General features: G+C 41.0%; 1 protein-coding gene and 1 long non-coding RNA gene across 7 annotated transcripts; both read left to right on the top strand.

The window, feature by feature from the left end:
* Nucleotides 1-1,096: 1,096 nt before the first annotated feature.
* LOC131248219 (ceramide kinase) lies at nucleotides 1,097-20,807 on the top strand. 6 transcript variants are annotated; one of them, XM_058248372.1, is made up of 15 exons: nucleotides 1,097-1,491; nucleotides 2,735-2,890; nucleotides 3,286-3,453; nucleotides 3,589-3,681; nucleotides 3,961-4,050; nucleotides 5,271-5,538; nucleotides 5,641-5,667; nucleotides 14,406-14,490; nucleotides 15,410-15,559; nucleotides 16,642-16,743; nucleotides 16,857-17,237; nucleotides 18,308-18,374; nucleotides 18,449-18,610; nucleotides 18,771-18,863; nucleotides 20,472-20,807. In XM_058248372.1, exons 1-13 carry the CDS (start codon nucleotides 1,366-1,368, stop codon nucleotides 18,584-18,586), a joined length of 1,851 nt encoding a protein of 616 aa, XP_058104355.1. In that variant the 5' UTR covers nucleotides 1,097-1,365; the 3' UTR covers nucleotides 18,587-18,610; nucleotides 18,771-18,863; nucleotides 20,472-20,807. The 6 variants fall into 6 exon arrangements, with proteins under 6 accessions (XP_058104355.1, XP_058104353.1, XP_058104357.1 ...); XM_058248370.1 differs by having other exon boundaries at nucleotides 1,098-1,491; nucleotides 3,961-4,053; nucleotides 18,734-18,863; XM_058248369.1 differs by having other exon boundaries at nucleotides 1,099-1,491; nucleotides 3,961-4,053.
* Nucleotides 5,707-14,290, top strand: LOC131248220 (uncharacterized). The gene is made up of 2 exons (XR_009172172.1): nucleotides 5,707-6,717; nucleotides 13,457-14,290. It is a non-coding gene; the product is annotated as an uncharacterized LOC131248220 (long non-coding RNA).
* Nucleotides 20,808-25,026: the final 4,219 nt, after the last annotated feature.

The raw sequence follows: 25,026 nt of genomic DNA, 5'->3' as shown, positions 1-25,026 counted from the left end.
TTAGTAGGGATGCTTGGATGTAATGGATTCCTTGAAATGAGAAGGGGAGGGGGCTATTTATAACCCCCAAACTTTGTTTTCTTTTAATTTATGCAAAGTTTAGGGGAAAAAATATGGTCGGATGGTTTGAATTTGAGATTGTCAAATGACATCATCTCATGGGTTGGATGAGGTGATAAAAGAGTAAAATTGAGAAATGAGATGAGTATCGGAGTAAATACACACCAGCCGCACACTTAGGGATTGTAAAAGAGAGACTTCACATGCTTGAGGGACGCTAACCCAAAGAAGGGAAGTGTCACGTGATTGGTGGCAAGCTGGTTGCCGCCGGTCCACACTCGGGCTCCTTGCTTTTGCAAGCAGCCTTCCATACTCGTGCGGGAGTTTTATAGTGAAGGACATTGCATTGAGGTTGTGCATTGTACTCCAATTAGACTTGATTTTAGGCTTTTAATTCGTGTTTAGTTTTGGGTTTAACTAGGTGAGTTGATTGGGTTATTGAACTAGGCAAGTTGACCGGATGAGTTGACTAGGTGAGCCGACTCGTCGAATTGACTCAAGACTCTAGAGTTTTAGGATTCTAAAGTTTTAGGACTGGATCGACTGGGTTAACTGGAGTGAATTGGGTCGAGTTATGGGTTTAGGATTAGGGTTCCTAGGGTTTTGACCTCTAGAGTTAGGGCTTAGCATTAAGGTTTTTGTTGACCATCCATTAATTCAAACTCAATCAAGTCATCGGCCTAGGGGAGACGTCCTTATAAGGTGGATTGGCATAGTAAAGTTAAGTCACATGTGATAGACAATTCATGTTCAAGATAGGGCCAATGTGAGCCCAACATGATGAATGATTCACATCAAATGTTGGTCTCACACGATGGACGGTGCATGAAGTGGACTCCATTGGAATAGGTAAAAATTGGAAGGTAGGCATTTAAAAAAAATGGAAGTGAGAGGAGAAAAAGGAGAAAACCTCCTCAATCTTGGCGGCTTTTCTGCAGTATAGGTAAACGCTAGGGATTTCCAAGCAAAAAACCCAAAAACGTGTACCACGCATACATACGTGCCATCTTGGCATGTGTGGAGTCTCCTCCTGAATCTCTCCTCGTGCGAATGCCCGTCTCTCTCTTCGTCAGTGGTAGCTGAGAAGGAACGTGAAACGTGAGAATTCCAATCTGCCGTCGGACTCCATCGATTTCCCATCTTCCCGTATTCTCTGTCACTTTCACCTGATTCGAAGGAAAACCCACTTGGCGATTAGATTTTCTCGCATCGAATTTCAATCATCTCACCATTTTCATGGGCAGAAACGAGAATTGAGAACGTACGGCCCAGCAGCAGCAGCAGCGGATTAAATCTCAGCCGAAGATGCAGTTGGATCAAGTGGGCCCATCGGCCGCGGGCTCTAATCTCATCTTGGATCATGTAGGGCAGGTGGTTCTGACCCTCAATCCATCTGGCCTCTCGTGGAAATTAGCCAAAGACATGGAAAACGTATGTTCTAGAAAATCTCGCTTCTTTTTCTTCTTACACCCGACTCAATTGATTTACTTGCAGCCATTTTCGATTTTTGGGGAAATATGTGGGACAAAAGTGTACTATTTCAGTTCCTGAAATGGGAAATGGTGGTGTAAGAAAATCAATCCGAAGGTTGTTGTTTTAAAAAAAATAAAAAATAATTATTATATATAATTATAGTTTTAATGCTGTTCGGATGGATATGGGCTGTTCTGGAAATGAGGGCGGATCACATACAGACGTTTCTAGGATTAGCATACTGAACAAATGGACGTGTGGGGCCCACCATAATGTTTTCGATGACATCCATTCTGTCCATTGTGTGTACCCTGTCCTATAATCATTGAATTCCAACACTCAGTATGATTAAAAAAAGGGAAAAAAGGTGGGCTGCAGCATATAAAATCATGCCTAAAACCTCTAAAATCATGTGTTGTGGGACCCCTGAATCTTGTGATGGTCTGATTTTTTGTTTATCCATTCATCCTGGTCAGATGCATCTTCTGAATGGATTAGATGGTGGGCCCCAAATACAGTCAGGAAGGTTTCTAATGGTGGGCTGTTTAATCGGCCAGACCTTTGGGCACCGATGAGAACATTAGGTGGTACACATGTTGGACGGATTGGATGTCATTAAAACATCATTGTGGGCCCCACATGTGATTTCTACCTAAGTTTATCCTTTGAAAAGTTTGTATTGGATCCTGCCTCTTTGGAAATTGGTTGAATCATGAAAATTTTATGTTTGGAATTTTTTCTGTTATCGGTATCTTTTATCAATTTATCTAACTAGGAGGTGGTCATTTTTTTATTTTTTAAAGTGGGCAGAAGATGGATTTTGTTGGAATCTATTTGTCTTGACAAGCATACATAGATGTTTCTGTTGCAAGTTTTCTTTTGGAGGTGGTGTGGGATGGGATGGGATGATTGTCTAAAATCTTTCGTGATATATACTAGACGAGCATTTTGTAAATCTGATAATTGTTGGATTTCAACAAAACATAGCTCTAATTTTGTTTTGGTCACAGCGGGAAATTGGAAAACTAGATGGAAATGGCAAACATTATTTGGGTACGGAAGTCAGTTGGATTTAGTTCATGAAGAATAAATTATCATTAGTTACTGACAAATGTTGTATAAACTAAGATATTCAACTGGTGTTTCTAATCATTACTGTTAATGATTGCTGTTCTCATTTTGTTTTTCTATGCGTGTCCAGGAGGAGGATTCGTCGTATTGCTTGGCCTTTGCTTCAAAAACCGAGACTGAAATCAAATTTTCTGATGTTTATTCTGTTGAATTCATCAATTGGGGTTTGATTCATGAACCGATTCTTCCTAATGCTGGAGGTTTTTTCTTGGGCCGTGACTCGGAGGTCGTATGCTTTTTCTTGTTTTCTAATTACCATTTTTAATATTTTTTGGGGCGTGTTTGGATGCACTCTCAACTTGACTCGCAATTATTGGTCTAATAAAATGGAGATAATCAAATTGTAATGTTCTTCATTAGCATTCAAATTGAGGTTTTGCCTCCAAATTGAAATTAGGTCAGTTTCAAGTTGGACTTGAAAGGAACCGAACTGCAATTTGAGGCTACTTCATTGTGAATACAGGGAAACGTCATCAGTTTTTCTTCATCCTTCTTGATTAAATTGTCTGTTTGCAATTCGATTCACTTGTTGATACAAACACAGTCTTGGGGTTTCTCATTGAAAGTGTGACTAGCAAGGCAGTTTGTATCAATATGTAAAATTTACTTTGTTTCTTGCAGATGTACCGTTTTGTGGTGCACGGATACCAAAAATCGAAGATTCGACGTAATCTTTGGGTTTTGACTGCATACATCTTTGGTCACAAGGATCTAAAGATGTGTCAAACATGGGTGGAACAAATTAATGCTTGTATAAACATGGAAGTGGGTAGGCCTAAGAGCCTTTTGGTACGTTTTTCATGCTGATCAATATCTGTCTTTTTCTTGAAATTGGGTACATTCTAGAATAGGTTCTTGAACAAGGATACTGTTACATTAGCTAACCTCTTCTAGACTTTTTTTTTCCCCCTCTATTAACGCTAGGTTTTCATTCATCCACTAAGTGGGAAGGGGAATGGCCGCAGAATCTGGGAAACTGTTGCTCCCATATTTTCTCGTGCTAAAGTAAGAACAAAGGTGAGTTCGAGGTGTATATAGAGGTTCGTGATGCATGCGTGTCTCATAATTTTTGGGCATGTACATGTGCAGGACATCTATAACCAAATTGGTTAGGATAGCCCTATCCATTTCATTTCAAGTGGTAGACAAAAATGGAATGCATTGGAAAAGAGCCACCTTCCTCATGTTCTGCTCATGAGATGGAACGCATTGTGTAAACCAAAGGCCCGGCCCTTTGGATTCAAATCATTCTGTACACCATGCTTGTGCTGAAATAGTTATCATTGACTCGTGCAGGTGATAGTTACCCAGAGGGCGGGCCATGCATTTGATTTGATGAAGTCCACTACTGACAGGGAGCTCAACTCTTATGATGGTGTTATTGCGGTAGTAAGTCATTAATACTGTGCTGTACTTTGTTTTCCAATTGTCATGAATAAAGTCTGTTTGTCCATCCCTGTATGTTTATATACTTGTCAAGCTAGCCTTAGTACAAACATTTTTGGCCTGTTTGATTTGGTGTAGATACAGGTAGATCATGGTAAAAGCACAATAATGAGGAGTGCCATCTGTTTGAAACATAAGGGGAATTTCATCTCGGATTTCGAGCTAAACTCAACCTACTAAAAGTGAAAATTCTGTGGGCTCCGCCATGATGTACGTGTTATATCTACACTGTCCATCATTTTCTCAGATCATTTTAGGCATAGGCCCAAGAATGAGGCGGATCCAAAGCTCGAGTGGACCACACCACAGAAAAAAGTGGATTCAAAGGTGGGCGTCACTTCCTTTGGTGTGGTCCACTTGAGCTTTGGATCTGTCCCATTTTTGGGCTCATGTCTTAAAATGATCTTCCAAAATAAATGAATGGTGTGGATAAAACACAGACATCATGGTGGAGCCCAATGAGTTTTTGTACGTTCACATGGTAAGGATGTCATGCAAATTGTGCAACCCTTTACCTATCAAATCCTACTGAAGAAAATACCAAAGTAAATCATTATCACTTATTCACCTTAAATTATAGGTAATTACTTGGAACCAACTGGGGCCTCTGTGAATCACACTAGAAGGTTCTTAGTGAAACATATGCACATCTGTGGTCGAGTGCCTTAGGCTTAAGATTGTGATGTATGTACAAAAATACACAATAACATTGACTTACAACAACAATACTTTTGTTTATTTATCAAATGATTGAGATCGATGTTTCATAAAAGAAATTTATTCCTGGAATGTATTAATCTGACCTCATGACCCAACTCTTCTAAGCTTGCCACCCTTGGTAGAATTTAATTCCTACTTAAATTCCCATGGCATGGTGGTGATATGGATACTAGCTTTGTCTTCATCATCTTATAGTCATAGAGTGTAGATGCTTTAAAAAAAAAATAAAAAATTCATTGGGGAATTTGTATTTTAGTTACCAGTCTGTCACAAGTCCATGCTTTGTGTTATTGGTTAACCTGTTTTATGTTACTGATTATGACTGACTGACTCCTAATTTTAGTTATGGCACTTATTAATTAGATTAGGATCTTATGGGACTTCATAGATGCCCTTGGTACTTAGTTTTTTTTTTGTATTGAATTGGAATGTGGTTCCAGGGCGGCGATGGTTTTTTCAATGAGATTCTTAACGGGCTTCTCTCTTCAAGGCATCACGCTCCTTATCCACCAGCTCCAACAGAATTTATGCAATCCATTGGGCATGGTAATCATTATCCTGCACAGAGGAGGTTTAACCATAGCAGTAGTGAAGGTGGCTCTGTTCACAATCCGAATGACACTGCCAATGAAAGTCCACGTCAAAGTGAAGATCGTGATCCTCTCCTACCAAGTTCAGAAGCCATTTTATCAGAATCGTCAAATTTCAGTATGTATCATTAAATTTGGCTTTCTATGCAACTCTATTTTTAATGCCCAAAATGTAGCAGATCAGACCCTAATGTATCACTGGGTTGGTTTGAAATTACAGGAACAGAAATTGGGCCCTGCGACACAGGTTAGTTTACACCTGATTTCTTTGTAAATCCAGGTAATTGGTGGTCTGTCTACTTATAAATCTTCTGCAGTATCCCTTTTTTCTATACATATAAGAAACAAATATCTCAGTGCTGATTGTCAAGGGAAGAGGTAAGTCTCTTTTGCTTCGATTTTCGGGTGTAGCGAAGGTTCATTTCTGACAACATATCTTGGACTACCATTATGTATAGGAAAGCCAACCAAACATCTATAGGATAAATTTATCGAAAGATTTCAAAGTAAGCTATCAGTTTGCGAAAGTAGGCACTTATCTTTGGGAGCAAGATTAACGCTGATTAATGCGGCAATGTCAAATTTACCGGTACACTATATGTCGTTATTCAAGTGCCCAAAGGGGGTAGTCGATAAGCTTGAAAAGATTAGGAGGGATGGGGTGGAAGATAAGCATAAGTTTCATCTTATGAAGTGGGAAGAAGCATGCAAATCTTGGGATCAAGGAGGAGCTGGGTTGACGGTTTTGGGAGAGATGAATTTGGCGCTATTGGGTAAAAATGGGTATGAAGATTTGGGGTCGAAGAGGGTAGCTCATGGAGGGAGGTTATGAGTAGGAAATATGGGGTTCAAGAGGGATCTTGGTGGATAAAGACATTATCATTGTATAGAGCATCGTCCCTTTGGAAAGTGGTGGCCTCTTTAAAGGACAAGGTTTGGGAAGGAGTGGGGTTTACTTTGGGAAATGGTGAGGGGATAAGGTTTTGGGAAGATGTTTGGCTTGGGGAAAAAGTTGAGGGAGAGTATTCCCCTTCTAGCAAGGTTATCATTGGAGGGAAACTTGCCTGCGGCAAGATGTTATTCCCTCCTTGGTGAGGAAGTTATTTGAGCCCCTGCTTATAGGAGGAACTTGTATGAAGAAGAGTTGAAGGAGTATTTAAGATTATTGGAAGTGTTGAGTAAGGTTTGCCTGGTGATTTCTCAAAGGGACTCGATGAGATGGTTAGAAGAAAAGTCTAGGTTTTCAGTAAAAAAGGTGAGGGAGAGTTTTCCCCTTCTAGCAAAGTTATCAGTGGAGGTGATGCGGACACAAGCGCATTCAAGGTGTACCAACGAAGAAAGCGCCAACCACAAGTACCGTCCTTGTGGATAGGCGACTATTGAGGAGCTGAAGACCTTTCACATGTGATTGGACATATAGAAGACCCCACTCAGGAAGACACATGTGAAGGAAGATTGGAGAAAGAAGACTGAGCGCCTAAACTTTCCCGTACTTATGTTATTTGCGCGTTTTTGACTTAGTTAGGGGTCTTTTAGTAATTTATGTCTTTATTTGCTTATTCTAGGGGTATTTTAGTAATTTTATGTCTTTATTTGCTTATTTAAGTGGGCTAAAGCCCTAAACTCGAATTTTAACTATTGATTAATGAAAAGAAAACCCTTTGGTTGCCTCCTTCCTCTCTTCTCTCTAATGGTGCTTCTTCTCTTCCCTTGATCTTCTTCTTCTAATTTCTTCTTGTGCCCCTCCAACTTCTTCAAGGTAATAATTTTCTTCCTTTTATTTTCCAGTTTTGGCTAATCCTTCTTCGATCAAAATCTTGAGGACCGATTTAAACCCTAAACCCCCAAATCCTCAAATCCCTAATCCGAGAAACTTCTTGGTTCTTCGGACTAGTGATCTTCATTGATCGATTGGGTGTGACCATGCAAGATCGGGATGTCTCATCCCTTGCCAGATCCAACCTAAGTAGTAATTGAATTCCATAATCCATGGTTGTAGTGATGGCCCGCTCCATTGCATGTTTCCTTTATGATTTTCTCAGTTATGATGATTACTGTTAGAATTTTAGTTCATTTATTCCTTTTATTTCCGCTGTTTAATTATGTCCATGAGCATGCATCATAATTAGGGCTGTCCTGCGTCAAATTTGCGTCAAATTTGGTATCAAAGCCTAGGCTTGCATGGTTTTTGTCTAGACCGAGTTATCAAATTAGGGTTTTAATTTTTAGGTTTAACTTAGGAAAGTTCCAGGTTTAGAAAGTTTTCAATTTTAGAAACTTTCCAATTTTAGAAAGTTCCTAATCTGGAAAATTTTCAGATTTGAGTTGTTTCCTGTTTCAACTTAATTGTGTCAGTTCATAGTAGTTTTGCATTCATCGCATTCATCTTGAAAGTCATAACACCTAGTAGTCTAGTTAGGTAGAGTTTGGTTCAAGTCTTCATTGTATGTCCACGAGAAGAGGTAGAGGTTTCGGACTTCAACCTACCATGAATAACGAGCAGTTATCTGAGCAACTTGCTCAATTGATATAAAAGATAACCGCAATAGAAGCGGGTCAAAGGCGTGAGTTTGCCCGCCTTGAGAACTAAATTACCACTACCATGACTAAGGTGGAGCAACTAGAGGCGTCCCAAAAGGAAAACCCCGCTGTAGGGGAAGATGCGCACTCCCAAGTGGAAGGAATCATTGAAGAACGTGCTGCCACACGTGGTGGTAATGAGGATAGAGATCGTGGTAACGGTCGTGGTGTGGTGCGAGAGGCACGAGCCACATGTGGTCATCAAGACCGCTATGATCCAGATGAGCGTGCGATGAAGAGTGTGGGAGTTGAGGCCCCGAGTTTTGATGGGCGCTTGGATCCCAAGGCGTTCCTTGACTGGGTTGCTGACATGGACTACTACTTTAAGTGGAATGGCATGTCGGAAAACCGTCAAATGCGGTTTGCTAAGATGAAGCTTGTGGGTCAAGCCAAGCTCTTCTGGACCAATACCGAGCGTAGGATAGAGAGAGTTGGTAGAGCCCCTATCACACATTGGTATGAGATGAAAGAGAAGTTGAAGGAGAAGTACCTTCCTCTCTCATACCGTCAGAAGCTCCTTGACCAATGGCAATCCTTACGCCAAGGGTCAGTGCCTACCGCTGACTACATCGCTAAATTTGAAGAGTATGTGATGCGATGTGATATTCGAGAAGACCCTCTAGTAACGCTCTCGCGTTTCAAGACAGGCCTTTGTGCGGATCTTCAGCGCGAGCTTATTACTCGGCCCTTAATGGACTTAGATGAAACATATCAAGTCGTGCAGGAGTTAGAGCAATATCTGAAGGCTCCTGTCGTTCGTCGTTTTGAGTCCCGAGACTCCAGTGCTAGATCTAGTTCCCAAAGAACTAGACCTAATATTGGTAGTCAACCTAGGGCACAGGCGACTATTCCGCCTAGGCCTAGGGAGGACAAGGGCAAAGGGGTTCTTGGTGCCGGTCCTAGTAACATGAGCCAAGTAAGGTGCTATGAGTGTGGCAACCTTGGCCACATGTCTAATCAGTGTCCTACGAAGAGCCGTGGGAGAGCCTTAGTTATAGGCGAGTCCCACGAGGGTGGAGATGACCAGGGTGATTATGAAGTTGAAGAGTATCACCCTGAAGGAGGACTTACTGATGAAGAAGAAGTGGATGGAGAAGCAACGCTTGCAGTAGTCAGGCGTGTGTTAGCTCAGTCTAGAAGTAGTGCTGACTGGCGTCGAAGCACTATCTTCTACACTATTGCCAAGTGTGGTGAAAAAAATTGTAAGGTGATAGTGGACAGTGGAAGTTGTCAGAATGTGATTTCCACTAGCACCTTAGATCGCTTAAAACTGAAATCCACACCTCATCCAGACCCGTATAAAGTTTCTTGGGTTGACAAGACATCCCTACCTGTCACCCAGCAATGTCTAGTCCCCATCGAATTTGGGTCATACAAAGAGTCCCTGTGGTGTGATGTTTTACCTATTGATGTGGGACATGTTATCCTAGGTAGATCGTGGCTATTCGATAATGATGTCACGATCTTTGGCCGTTCGAATGCGTGTACTTTTATGTATAATGGTAAAAAGATCAAACTTAATCTCATGCCACCTGAGAATACACTAGGGAAGAAGAAGGATGAGAAGACAAGTGGGCCTAGAGAAATGGGAAAATCCAAACCTAAGTCTTTACATATAATCAGCAAGAGAGTTTGAAAAAGAGGCTAAGGAGGATTCTATGGTGTATGCCCTTGTGGCTATAGAAATTACACCTGAGGTTCCATCAGAGTTGCCCTTGTGAGGTGACCTCGGTCCTGAAGGAATACAGTGATGTATTTCCTGAAGACTTACCGAATGAGTTGCCACCTATGAGGGACATACAGCATGCCATTGATCTTGTCCCAGGGTCTACTCTACCGAACCTTCCTCACTACAGGATGAACCCTGCAGCGCATGCAGAGTTGAAGAAGCAAGTTGATGAGCTTCTGCAAAAGGGTTTCATCCAAGAGAGTATGAGCCCGTGTGCTATGCTTGCATTGTTGACGCCAAAGAAAGACGGCACGTGGCGCATGTGTGTGGACAGCCGTGCCATAAACAAAATTACTGTCAAGTATAGGTTCCCTATACCTAGACTTGATGATATGTTTGATACGTTGGCCAGGTCCACTATATTCTCTAAGATAGACTTCAAGAGTGGATATCACCAAATCCGTATACGCCCAGGAGATGAGTGGAAGACGGCGTTTAAGACGAAAGATGGGCTGTATGAGTGGTTGGTCATGCCCTTCGGCTTGACTAACGCACCTAGTACTTTCATGCGGGTGATGACACAAGCTTTGAGGCCGTTCATGAAAAAATTTCTAGTGGTGTACTTTGACGATATTCTTATTTATAGTAACACTAAGAAATCACACCTTGAACATTTAAAGAAGGTCTGTAGTGTCCTTAGGAAGGAAAAGTTGTACACTAATCTTAAGAAATGTGCATTCATGTCTAGCCAAGTTGTGTTCTTAGGATTTATAGTGTCATCTGAAGGGATGCGCGCAGACCCTGAAAAAGTCAGGACCATAGTTGAGTGGCCAGAACCAAGGAACATTCATGAGGTGCGAAGTTTTCACGGCCTAGCAATTTTTTATCGTCGGTTCATTAGGGGTTTTAGCACGATCATGGCTCCCATTACCGAGTGCATGAAAAAGGGAGAGTTCGTGTGGTCTAAAGCCGCCGTCAAGGCTTTTAAAGAAATTAAGGGCAAGATGGTGGAAGCTCTTGTCATGCGTCTACCTGACTTTTCTAAAGTCTTTGTAGTAGCTTGTGATGCGTCTGGTGTCGGTATAGGTGGAGTGTTGAGTCAAGAAGGACACCCAGTGGCCTATTTCAGTGAGAAACTGAATGAGGCAAAACAAAAATACTCCACTTACGACAAAGAATTTTATGCGGTAGTGCAATCCCTGAGACATTGGCGACACTACCTCCTACCGTAAGAATTCGTTTTGTTTTCTGACCATGAGGCTTTGAGATATTTGCATTCTCAGAAGAAACTCAACCCAAGGCATGCCAAGTGGGTAGTTTCTTCAGGAATATTCGTTTGTTTTGAAACACAAGGTTGGGGTTGAAAACAAACCAGCGGATGCCCTTAGTAGGAGAGTGGCGTTGCTCAACTCCTTGAGTGTAGAGGTAGTCGGATTTGAGCAACTGAAAGATGAATACCCCATATGTCCTGATTTTGGGGGTACTTACGCGTCGCTCTCTAGTGACCAGCATATTATGGGTGAATATGTTCTTAAAGATGACTTTCTTTTCAAGGGAGACAGACTTTGTATTCCCCGTATGTTCCTTCATGAATTCCTCATCTGGGAGCTTCATTCAGGAGGGATAGCTGGCCATTTTGGTCATGATAAGACCATTGCCCTTGTGGAAGATCGTTTCTATTGGCCAAGCCTCAAGCGAGACGTAGCCAAAGTTTTAGGGCAGTGTCGAACATATCAGCTGGCAAAGCAAAGAAAGCAAAATACTGGGCTGTACACGCCATTGCCAGTGCCACATGCTCCGTGGCAGGACATTAGTATGGACTTCGTGCTCGGGCTTCCCAAGACTATAAAAAAGCACGATTCCGTTTTTGTCGTTGTGGACCGTTTTTCTAAAATGGCGCATTTCCTCCCATGTTCAAAGACGTTAGATGCGTCTCATGTTGCTCGTCTCTTTTTTTATGGTGTGGCGCGTCTCCATGGGTTACATAAAACCATAGTGTCTGATCGTGATGTTCGATTTACTAGCTATTTTTGAAAGACACTGTGGCACATTATGGGAACTCGTTTGCAATTTTCTACTGCTTACCACCCACAAACAGATGGTCAAACTGAAGTGGTAAACCGTAGCCTTGGAAATCTTCTACGTTGTTTAGTGGGTGAACATGTTAAGACTTGGGACCTAATTTTACCAACTGCTGAACTTGCTTATAATGGGTCAGTTAATAGATCTACAGGGTTGAGTCCTTTTGAAATTGTAAGTGGTTATAAACCTAGAATGCCCATAGATCTCTTACTTATGTCTGTTACCCAAAGGTCTTCTGAGTCAGCCGATGCATTCGCACGCCATATTCATGATTTGCATACACATATTAGACAGCGGTTAAATAAGAGCAATGATGATTATAAAGTTTCAGCTGATTCTCATCGTAGAGTGCAAGAATTTCAAGAAGGAGACTATGTAATGGTGCGAATAAGGCCAGAGCGATTCTCTCAAAGATCTGCAAAGAAATTACAAGCGCGTAGTGCTGGACCATTCAAGATATTATAAAAGGTTGGGTCCAACGCGTATCGGGTTGACCTTCCACTTGAAATGAGCATTAATCCAACTTTTAATGTGGAAGATCTAGTCCGTGCCCATACTCCCATTGTTGATACATCGTCCCTTTCATGACCTTTTTCTGAGTTTGCTACCCAACCCCTTCCACCCCCTCCTCCACCCATTACCCATAAAGAAGCAATTGAGGAAATCTTGGATGACGAGATAGTATCCACGAGAGATGGGGGTTTCCAAAGGTATCTTATCAAGTGGAAGAACAAACCATCGTCTGAATCTACGTGGCTGTTGGGCGACGCATTGCTGGGTATTGATCCAGATCTGCTCGAGCGCTACAAAAGTTTCAACTCATCGGAGTCGAGTTTTTCTCACCCGAGGGGAATTGATGCGGACACAAGCGCATTCAAGGTGTACCAACGAAGAAAGCGCCAACCACAAGTGCCGTCCTTGTGGATAGGCGACTATTGAGGAGCTGAAGACCTTTCACATGTGATTGGACATATAGAAGACCCCACTCAGGGAAGACACATGTGAAGGAAGATTGGAGAAAGAAGACCGAGCGCCCAAACTTTTCCGTACTTATGTTATTTGCGCGTTTTTGACTTAGTTAGGGGTCTTTTAGTAATTTTATGTCTTTATTTGCTTATTCTAGGGGTATTTTAGTAATTTTATTTCTTTATTTGCTTATTTAAGTGGGCTAAAGCCCTAAACTCGAATTTTAACTATTGATTAATGAAAAGAAAACCCTTTAGTTGCCTCATTCCTCTCTTCTCTCTAATGGTGCTTCTTCTCTTCCCTTGATCTTCTTCTTCTAATTTCTTCTTGTGCCCCTCCAACTTCTTCAAGGTAATAATTTTCTTCCTTTTATTTTCCAGTTTTGGCTAATCCTTCTTCGATCAAAATCTTGAGGACCGATCTAAACCCTAAACCCCCAAATCCTCAAATCCCTAATCCGAGAAACTTCTTGGTTCTTCGGACTAGTGATCTTCATTGATCGATTGGGTGTGACCATGCAAGATCGGGAGGTCTCATCCCTCGCCGGATCCAACCTAAGTAGTAATTGAATTCCATAATCCATGGTTGTAGTGATGGCCCGCTCCATTGCATGTTTCCTTTATGATTTTCTCAGTTATGATGATTACTGTTAGAATTTTAGTTCATTTATTCCTTTTATTTCCGCTGTTTAATTAAGTCCATGAGCATGCATCATAATTAGGGCCGTCCGCGTCAGGAGGGAAATTTGCTTGTGGCGAGATGTTATTCTCTTTTTGGTGAGGAAGTTATTTGGGCCCCTCCTTATAGGAGGAACTTGTATAAAGAAGAGTTGGAGGAGTATTTGAGATTATCGGAAGTGTTGAGTAAGGTTTGCCCAGTGATATCTCAAAGGGACTCGATGAGATGGTGAAAAAAAGTCTAGAAGGTTTAAAGTCAAATCTTTGTACCAAAGGATTAGTAGTGTTTTAAATGCTTCCAAGGTGAGTCACAGTTTATTTATGGCGATATGATGCTCCCCCGAAGGTAGCCACTTTGGCTTGGTTAGTGGGAAGGAATAGAGTGCTTACGGTCGACAATTTGTGTGAGAGAAGAATGGCCCTTCCAAATGTGTCTATTCTGTTATCAAGATGAGGAATCGGTGGCTCATCTCTTCTTTCATTTCGACTTTGCCAAGAAGGTGTGGGATACTTTTCTTGGTAAATTTGGAGCTCAATGGGTTATGCCGGCTTCTATTGTTTTCTTTTTGTCTTGGCATAAATGGGGCAAAGGAAAGGTAGGAAAGAAGATATGGCGTCTTTGTCTTTTGGCCGGGATTTGGGTAATATGGCAGGAAGGAACAATCGGTGATTTAGGAATCGTATACGTCTTTCTTTGGAAGCCTGCAAGTCGGCGTTAAAACTGGTTTCGGAATGGGTGATTGAATCCAAAATGATAGTGGCGGATCAATTTCCTGATAGTTGGGTAGCTTTGTAGCTTTTGGTTTTCCTTTTTCTTTTCTTTTCTTTTTTCTTGTATTCTTTAGGCTTTTGGCCTCTTTGAAATAAATTCATCATCGTTAAAAAAAAAAAAAAAACTCAATGCCGTGTTACCCTGACTACTGTTTCGTTTTTCTATACATATAAGAAACAAATATCTCAGTGTCGTGTTACCTTGACTGCTGTTTTCTCTTGCTTTGACAACTAATGCAGATCAAGATTCTGTATTTTCCATCCCACATGAACGATTTAGACTCGGAATTATTCCTGCAGGTTCAACTGATGCCATTGTGATCAGGTATCTTCTTGTATTCCAAAAAGTGGGTGTCAGAGACCAGGAGTATGTATAATTCCTAAGGTTACTGTTCATTCATGTTGATTAATTTTTATTTTTATTTTTATGCACTTACATGTAAGGGAGCAACTTGGGCGGTTTGGGTTAGGTTGAGGGTTAACCTCAGCCCAATCCGACCTCAAGAGGAGCCAACCTACAACCCAACCCGAATTCCAACCTGAGGTGCCAGTGCCCACCTGAAGCCAACCTGAAAGTCTTCTATGCTTGACCCAACCTGACCCATCCTGATTCCTGACCCAAATACTTGTGATTATTCCCAACCCAATATAACCTGATGTGAATTTGCTCAACCCGAACCCAACCCAAATTCAAATCGAGTTGGCATTTTCCAATTGAATCCCAACTGGAAGACCTTGACAACCGTACCCAACCCAACAAGAGCTCAGGTAGGTCCATCGGGTTTGGCTTGACCTGAACCCAAGTTGCACCCCTTCTTACTTCTCATTGTATTAATCCGTATGAGTGCAATTGCAAAACTCCTATGTAGTTTTGTATACATCTACCTCCAGCATCATCAGTTTGATAGGGTATCTAAGCTATTGAAAATTACTCTGATCATAATTTCTAGTCAGGCCTGCATTTTGATGCATTATTGAATTGAATTGCAATAGTTTGTTCAAGTGGAAATGACCAAATTGCAATTAACTTCTATACTAATCCAAATCTCAATTAGATTACTTTCAAGTACAGCTTGAAAGCAATGCAACTGCACTTTGGAGTGACCTCCTCATTCTCTTTCAGATTTTTGATTGACCCCAATTGTTTTAACATCTGCCTTGGGCAAATCTCTTTGTAGTGCACCTTATTTATTTATGGTTTGCAAATCGCAACTGACAGTATGTGTCGACTTCTTTTATTACAGTACAACTGGCACTCGAGATCCTGTAACGTCCGCTTTGCATATTGTTCTTGGTAAAAGGAGATGTCTTGATATTGCTCAGGTTGTTAGATGGAAAGCTACCATTTCATCTACAGATGCACCTACTGTCCGCTACGCAGCTTCTTTTGCAGGGTAATTTTCTCAGAATTCTTGTCTGTCAATTATCTGAACATGTAAAATACAGATTCTCAATAAATAACAGAATGCTAGACCTTCATTGCCACTACAAAACTGGTCAAATGACCAAATTCAAACAATCAGGGGTGCCAATGGGGCTGGGTGTTGGCCTTGGGCCGGCCCTAGTCCCCTAAGCTGTGGGCCAAGCCCGGCCCCGGCCCTGGCCCTAATCGGGCTAAAAAGACCTCGGCCTTGGCCCTAGCCCTAGCCCTACAGGGCCAGGCTACGCTAGGGCCAGGGCCAGGGCCAGCTATGTAAGGAAACTAGTGACATGATCAAAAGTTTGAAATAGTTTAAATCTAAGAACTTTTTTGCAGGATTCCCTTGATTTGCAATGATGATAGAAACATGACGCCGGATCCAAAAATTGCCTTAAACTATGCATGAAAATTGAACAAGACCCTCACGGGTGTCTTCAAATCGTCCATGCTTTTATGTAACAGGGACTCATGTGGGATAGGGTCATTCATCATTGGCCCTGGCCCAGCCCAGACTGGACACCAGGCCTAGATTTCGAGCCCAACCCGGCCCTCAGGCGAAGTTTAGGGGCCCAAGCCCTGGCCCTACAGGGCTGGCCACCAGGGCTGGGCTGAGCAGCCTGGCCCACTGTCATCCCTAACAATCGTGTAACATAGAAAGATTAAGCTACCCATAGGTAGTGTTATTTACAGTATTTCATCCTTCGAAGGAAACACTTTCTATTCTCTCCATTATTCCCTTCATCTGTAAGTGCTGTCACTTCCTCTTGACTGCATTGCTTCCGGAGCATATACTGTCCATTGCCACGGGCCTTTTCCATGTAATTTTTATTTGAGTAGTGACATTAGACAAAATGGGTATCTTTCTATGGAATCTGAGATTCAAGAAGAGATACGTTCTTTAAGCTATAGATGGTGTGAAAGAAAGAAAAAAGAAAAAAAGAAGCTATAGATAGTATCAGGGTCCTCAATTGATAGGGTAATCTGCTGTCCTTGTAAATTGTAGTTGCATTTCTGAGAATTCACTTGTTGTTCAAATTGGATTAACATTACCAACAGGTATGGATTTTATGGAGATGTCATCACAGAGAGTGAAAAATATCGCTGGATGGGCCCCAAACGTTATGATTTTGCAGGAACAAAGGTGTTTATGAAACACAGGTAATTGCAAGGATAATGTTCAGAACTTCCCTTAAGCATCCCTCCCCTCGAGCTTCATACATAGCGCCTTCTTTTTATTTGAAGCAGTCGTGTTTTCATTTTTCTTATTTCAGGTCATATGAGGCAGATGTATCTTTTCTAGAAGTCAAATCGGCTTACCCAATCACCAAGGAAGATTTTCCAGAAATCAGGACACAACGAAGGAGGTTGCTGGAAAATCCAAAGAAAGTAGTTTGCAGTGTTAACTGTCCTGTTTGTGAGGAGACTGTGAGGCCTGCTAGTGTGCTTCTGAATGGTGTGACCACAGTGTCGCAAGTTGATGGTGAAGATTTAAAATGGCTGCGATCAAAGGGGTGCTTCCTTAGTGTTGGTGCAGCCATTATCTCATGTCGTAATGAAAGAGCTCCTGACGGTTTGGTAGCTGACGCACATCTTGCAGATGGTCTTATGCATCTCATACTAATTAAAGATTGTCCCCGCACCTTCTATTTATGGTAATTGGGAATAATCTCTTCATGGTTTTTTTTTTTTCTATTTCTTTTTCTTTTCTTTTCTTTTGGGCATAATCATAGGCAATGGGTATGAAAACTAAAACTAGAAGCAGCATAGCTTCATATAAAACTGAAGAGTTGAAAGCTATAAAATTTACCTAAGCGTGTTCTAAATAAAAAAGAAAAAGAAAAAGAAAAAGAAAAAGAATTGTTGTCCCATAACTGTCCTATTTGGCAGCAAAGTGGTGTTCCCACAGTGAACTGTTTTAGACATACGAGCAAACAAATTTTCAATGTACGGAGTTGCATGTGAAATTAGAACCAGTTTTACAATTTTGTTTGCTTAGTAACTAATTTGCATATGCAAAATACATATGCCAGCAAAGTATTCAATTTTCTGACTTGAATGTGAAATCGGAGTCGGTTATACAATTTCATTTTCTAGCAACTTGGATTGCTTGGATCTATCATAGTGACAAATCTCAATCTCGGCACTTTCTTGGCCTGGGAAATTTTCGGTGGATTTGTATGTTTTGATTCTTTTCTAACAATATTATCAGAAAAATCTCACAGAAAATAAAATATTTAAAAATATTTATTATAAATTAAAAAATATACATATATAGTTATAAAATAAATTAATTTAACGTCTAAATGTTTTTACATTGACTTCAATAATGTGGAATGGCAAAACAGGATTCATGTAGCTGACCCCTATTAGTTGGGAACTTGGGATAGGGCTTATATGATGATGATCTAAATGTTTTTACATTAAAAAAGCATGATAGTTCCGTGATAAAATTGTGAGAGATTAAAAACTAACGAAATCTTAAAAATCTTGTAATATTATTGTGATAAATATCGTTTGATCAATTTTTCTGCCATAATTTGCGAGATTTTCAATATCTTGGCGATATTTGTTATAGTGGGATCCATATTGCCAATGTGATTCGATTGAGCTTTTTACCCGTGGTGCTTTTGTGTTATGAGTCTAGCATTCCTACCTTCTACAGTAACATTTTCATTGGAAATGAAATTTTCCTGCTAACTTCAAGTATATTGACTATCTCCAGGCACCTTACACAACTTACACGGAAGGGCTCAAACCCCCTCAACTTTGAGTTTGTGGAACACCATAAAGTATGCTTTCTTTCATTTCTCATCTTCTTGTTATATCTACACCACATTATGTAATAATGTCTAATGATTCACAGACAACGGCATTCACCTTTACTTCTTCTAGCGATGAAAGTGCATGGAACCTGGATGGTGAGCTCTTGCAAGCACGCCAGCTTTCTGCACAAGTATTCCGAGGCCTTATTAGCTTATTTGCAGCCGGGCCTGAAATTTAAAATTTCTTACAAATTTCACCAAATGTGAGAACCTTTGAATACTTGAGCCCCAATTTACAGTATTTCTTTCTAGTCTTTGTTACTTGTCAGTTTATTTCAAGAAAACTATTGTGATTGTTGATATTTTTCGACTCTGAAATTTATCAGCAGCTGTGGATTGAAGCTTGTTATGCATTCATTTCAGCGATGTCATACCAAGAGCAGTCATCTTGATGCGATTCCAATTTTCTTTATGGAGTGCTGACAGAGCTGGTGGTTGTACAAACCTCTCTTGATGGTATGATGATATTTAAATTTTAAGCTACTTTCATGAAAAATATGATTCAGTCCTAGGGCTGCAACTTGGGTTCGGGTTGACCCGAACCCCACTGACCCAACCCAAGTTCTGGTCAGGTTAGATCGGATTGTCAGGGATATTGGGCTGGGTTAGGGTTGGAATACTCCAACCCGAAGTGTGGTTGGACTCAGGGTCGGGTTGGGTGTCACATGTTTTTGAGTAGGGTAGGGTTGGGTGGGCTGTGGGTTGGGTCTTTTCGAGGTCTGGTTGGGCTTGGGTTGACCCTCAACCGGAATGTGACCTGCTCGAGTTTCACCCTTATTCAGTTCTACTTTGTGTAGGAAATATGATATTTCCAGTCCAGCAATTTGCTGGGGCCTATCTTTTGGTCATCCAAGCTTTCATATGATGGGACCATGGATGGGAAGCAACCCAAAATTCTTCTCCAAGGATGATCCTGACTGTCCAATTGGGTCTGTGTTACATGTGGACAATTGGATTGTCCCTATTTCATGACACCAGTTAGATTGCTAGGATAATCTGATAGGGGAGACAATGGGGCATGGCTCATCTCATGATTGGGATAACCAGATGAATGGTTGGTTTAGTGTAAGGCAAGGTATTCAATAACGGCTACCGTAATTACCATTATGATACGGTAATGGTAATTACTGTACCAGCCCTGTAATGGATTGTTTCAGACCATTTTTCCTATAATGGCCATTGCAGCCCTGTAATGTTCACCGGTTCCCGCCATTACTGTTACGTAGTTGCCATAACGACCATTGCATTACCCTTTTTGAATACCTTGGGGTAAGGTGGACTGAATCTGCATGATTGCTGGGTTGATTGAAAAAAAGAAAAGAAAAGAAAGAAAGAGAGAAAAAATGTTTCTGTCATTCATATAGGACCACTTTGCATGAGTTGAAAGGATCCAGGTTGTCCATTTGTCAAGGATGCGAAGTAAATTGAAGTAAAAAACATAAGGTTTTGGAGAACAGTTCAAACACGGTAATTTAGCTAACCGGCAACACTGACAAATATCACTGATATTTTGAAAATCTTTCGTAATATCATGAGAAATACACTAAATAATATTATTGTGAGATTTTCAAAATCTTGGCAGATTTTGAAATATTGCTTCTGTATCGTGATATTATCTTGATATGAGCTTGAAAAATAGTAAAAATGTTAAGCAATCTGTTACATAAATATATATGTTAAAATTAACATTTATTTAATAATTTAAATAAACATTTTATTTTTGGAAAGATTTTCCCAATAACGTCCCGAGAAAGACCTCAAATTTTGAAAATCTCCTGAGAAACTACTGATAACGGGATTTGTCACTATGATTGAAAGAAGAACGGTGGGTTTATTTTATAGTTAATTAATTCTAAGTTGGAATCTAGTTGACTAAAATCTGAGTTTGTAGACTCAAATGTAAAAGGTCATTCCAAGCTTTAATCCATATCATTCTCTTAAAAATGTAGGGAAGTGAGAAGATGTATTGACACAATAAGCATTTCTGTTGTGCATTTGAAGTTCTTCCTATTCGGTTGTATTCGTTAACTTTTCCTCTACTCATTCCAAGCTGTTTTTTTGTAGGATCTTTATTGAGTTACCCTTAAATGGAGGGAAAGAATCACTTGAGGAAGGCATCTTGATATTAACTAATCTTATATCTTGTGATGATTGTGGCATGTTATTTGGTTACTATGGTTGTGCAGGAAGCAACCGCGTGGGCCAGCTGGCTCTGTAAAAGTCATCGTGTGGCCATAGCTGCTCGTAGGATGTCCTAGTTAGATCACTGAGATTGTACAGCGTCAGGATCTTTGAGATTGTAGAATTCATCATGGGACATTTGTCTGGTAAACTTGTTTAGTATTAATATCATGTACTAAATGGGTGTTTTTAATTTTAGTACATAGCTTTAATTTTTAATTTTTTAATTTTTTGGTGTGTGCCGTTTTTTGTTGCATACATGTAATGTGTGGCCCACTTGATCAACGTATAGATTTGGAACATTCAAGTGGAACGTAAGGATTTTGTAAATTCTTGAGATGGGCGGGCCGGGTTGTGTCTGGCCCTACCAATTGTTCTAAGGCTTGGGCTTGTCTTAATTGTCTGGATGGGTTTGGGCCTAGCGTACCCAGCCCAAACTCGGTCCACCTACTGATTAGAGCTGGGCACGGGACGACTTGACTCGACTAGCTCGACTCGTCTGACTTGTTCGGACCTGACTCGATCCGAACCGAATGGGTGAGTTGGTCCGAACCGAGTAGGCTTCGCCCAATCCGAACTCAAAGGGAGTCGAGTCCGAGTTACCTAGTAACTCGATCCGAAACCCTACTTGATTCGGATTCAGTTGTATATATATATATATATTAGTTCCCACCGCACCCAACCCCGATCTGAACCCAAACTCTCTCTCTCTCTCTCTCTCTCTCTCTCTCCTCTTTCAAATCCGGCAGCCTCCCGCCACCATCACCACCCTCGTCCTCTCTCTCTCTCTCCTCTCCACTCCCTCCCTCCCTCAATCCGACTTGGTGCCAACTCGACTTGACTTGGTTTGGACTCGGTCCAGATCAGTCCGGGTCATACTGGACTCGGTACCGAGTCGGGTCGAGTTCAGGTCAGACACATTTCAAAACTGGATCGAGTCGGGTCAGCCTTAACTCGGTCCAACTCGACTCGATGCCCAGCTCTACAGTACTGATTGCGACAAGTCTCGCTTTCTTAACAAGAGTACTCCCATAGAGGTTTGTCAGCCACACACGCACTCTCCAAGTGGCTGCAGGTTCTGACCAGGCAACTATTGAGACATCTGAGCCGAGCATCAGTGGCCCCACCATCTAGATCTTGTAAATTATCAGGCTCAACATGTGGGGCAACCCTATGTGAGAACAATCGACAGTTGCAAACAGGCGACAATGGTCCACAGTCAGTTTGAACGTGTGCTGGTGAGTGGACAGGCCTGATTTTCGCATCAGGTCATAAGGTCAGTGTCACACACGATCACGGGTCGGCACGTATGCCGCGTGTAGACTGTATAGCGAGAAAACCTTTTCCTAAATCCAAAGGAATAAAAACATCCGAGAAAAGAAGAATCATATCATTCTCAAACCGACAGTATGCACCATGAAGTCCATAGTTAAGTGATCCAGACCGCTGGTTTGATGTGACCCAACGAAGATTGTCCAATGGCCCAAAAATCTCCCAGTTCGGAAGATCCTAGCCACCAATCTTTGGCTTTTTAATCTATAGTGTGGATTTGCTGGATGCCATTAAAAGTCATGGGGGATCTTTGAGACGTAGAGATGAATGTGTATGGTCTTCGGATCAAGGACCATAGAAGATACATAAATGTAGCGATTTGTACTGAATAATCAGCGGAGTAGACAATCGAAGATGGGCAATAGATTGGGCCCACTTGGCATTACGGATGGATGATCCTGACCGTCAATCTGTGGGGCCTTGCATCTGGTGGGAAACCATATAAATCTCACATTGGTTGGACAATCTTTTTGATCGGATTAAGATTCTTCAGACAGATGGTTATGAAGAAATATTTCTAGTAGTCCACATTTAATGGGAAAATTCAGACCGTTGGATTGCCCCTTCAGTCTGCCATCAACGGCAGGGCCCACCCAATGGACGGTCAGGAATACTTCGCTTTTGGGTTCTTTTTCTGTTTCAAGTTCAGGATTTTGCCATCATGCTCCTGAATAGACAGAATTCTCGCCATTCAATCCACATATGTATACATATGGACTGATGACCTGATTCAACTTTCTGATGTGGCCCACCTGATGAGCTGCCAAGTTTTCTTCTCCACACGTGCCAATGAAGTCCACGCATGGTGTGGCCCATCTTTAGATAAGAGACACAGATGGGTCACAACATCAAAACCAATGGACCATTGATCTGACCAACTTGCTGGTGTGGCCCACCTGATTAGCCTAATCCCACCCGTTTACTAAATGGGCTAAGAATTTTAGCTCAAAACTGACGAATAACTCCCTATCCTATGGCCCAACAGGACCCACTTATGATTCATGGGTAGTCTGTTTGGATAGCAAACGTAGAAATTCTAAATTCATTAGCTATTTACCTTGTATCTTGCACAACTAATAAATATGGATAATGATAACTAGGCAGAATCTACAATTTTCTTTGCAATTCAGAAAGTTAAAAATTTTTTAAAAAATAAAAATAAAATAAAAATCCAATGAATTCTTCATTCAAAACAAATAAATTTAATATGCTTTAAAAAAAATCCTTTATTTTCTTTTATGGATTTGGGTTAGGTAGGGTTCAAGCCTAACATGGCGCATTTACAGGAAATAACCTGATAACCATTTAGCTTGGCCTGAACGGTTTGGCTGGTGTCCCTAACACCAGCCAGCTAGCTGTTGTCAAAGCTCCATAACCCCCCATGATTTATGTGTTTTATCCACTCGGTCAATCTATTTTTTTCAGCTAATTTTAAAAAACAAGGCATATCCAGAGCTCAAGTGGTCTAAATTACAAGAAATGGTAGGGATTGAAGGCTGACTAACGAAAACTTCTCGAAGGTCACAGAAGTTTTGGATCAAGCTGAAATTTGTTTTCTAGGTTAGTACTAGTCTGACCTTGTATACAAGTTTGATGACAAATAAACATAACTATGGGCCTTAGGAAAGTTTCAATGGTGGACATCAATATCCCCACTATTTTTTGTGCTTGTTCACTTGAGCTTCGGATATTCTTCAATTTTGTGTTCATGCCCTAAAATAAGCTGACAAAATAAATGGACAACGTGGATAAAACACATACATCATGGTGGGGCCCATAAAGCTTTGACACCAACTGGCTGGCCAGTGTTGGGGTCACCAGCCAAGGTTGCCATAAATATGATATGCCCAACCAGAAATTATGGTTAATGGGCAGGTTGAAAGGGGCCACATTGACTTGTGGTGTGGAACATTTTTCATAATTTCAAGTGTGGGGACCACCTCTCACACCTAACAATCGCCCTATGAACATTGATGGATTTGAAAAGACTCAGACAAATGGATCCACATGGGCCCACTTGAATTATGGTCCCATTGACCTCAATCATATTAAGAAGAAGTTAAAATTGAAAGCTCATGCAGATATAGAATAGAGATAACGGACCGTAACTTCTAAAAGTAGATATAAAACGTGGAATCATGTTACCTAAACCCTTTAAGAAGAGCTTTGCTCACACGCGGGTGTAATAAAGCTCATGTACATGCCACACATGTGCCACATGGTACGTCGGGTCTAAGATCCAATCCATCGATTAGAACCATCTATAAAGAATCAGATTAATCCACTGGTCAGGTGGGACATTGTTATCAAAACAAATGTACGACTCTGAAAAGCTTGGCTGAAGTTATCTAATCCGTCCACTTGTTTTCAATAATGGGACTATGTGCTGAGTGGACCAGATTTATTTTTGGAAAATATGTACAAGGTCGAACCAATCTGATAGATGGATTGGATTAGAGAAGCTCCCTCCGGAGAATTCATAACTACGTAAAATGATTAGCTAATCTTAACACCCCTTCACTTGGATGTGGTGGTAAAAGTGTGTATTTCAATTCCACATAACTGATTTTTAACTTTTGGTAGTCTCGAATTTAGAGGTAAACTGAATCAGAGATTCAAATTTATCATTTTAGGGGTGTCAATGGGGCGGGCTTGGGCTTGCAAAATCAGAATTTTGAATAGGGCTAGCCTGATAGCCCAGCCCACAACGGTATAAATCTGGGCCAAGACCAACCTCAGACCCAGCCCATTGACAATCTTACTTATCGAGTGTTTTGAAACCTGCCAAAATGCTAAGATTCTTTCTTTTTGTCACATTTTTAATGGCCCAGGAGTGGCACATATAACAAAGGTGTCTCTAGGCCACTAATCCATCAGATACATGGCATGCTAATGATACCTAAAACAATCCATTTATCGCTTGCAACACTAAAATCACATGATATTAATAGAATGATATGAACCATCCAAATGTTAAACATCTAAATGGATGATCAAAAAAGTCAATGAGTCGCTTGTTTGTGATTCTTGCATTTATTGCCCACCAAGACTTGAATTTTTATTTTTTGATGAGCTTATACCAATCATTCTATCAAATGTCTCTCTC

Source organism: Magnolia sinica, chromosome 6, assembly GCF_029962835.1.
Source record: "Magnolia sinica isolate HGM2019 chromosome 6, MsV1, whole genome shotgun sequence".
NCBI classification, from domain to species: Eukaryota; Viridiplantae; Streptophyta; class Magnoliopsida; order Magnoliales; family Magnoliaceae; genus Magnolia; species Magnolia sinica.
Note: the sequence above shows the minus strand (reverse complement) of the source record. Positions and strands in the feature narration are given on the sequence as shown.

Excerpts from the sequence above, each read along its gene's own strand:
- LOC131248219 (XM_058248371.1), top strand. The coding sequence starts at position 1,366 with ATGCAGTTGGATCAAGTGGGCCCATCGGCCGCGGGCTCTAATCTCATC. Across the intron at positions 3,454-3,588 it reads GTAGGCCTAAGAGCCTTTTG|GTTTTCATTCATCCACTAAG; the intron begins GTACGTTTTTCA and ends TATTAACGCTAG. Across the intron at positions 16,744-16,856 it reads AAGGTGTTTATGAAACACAG|GTCATATGAGGCAGATGTAT; the intron begins GTAATTGCAAGG and ends TTCTTATTTCAG.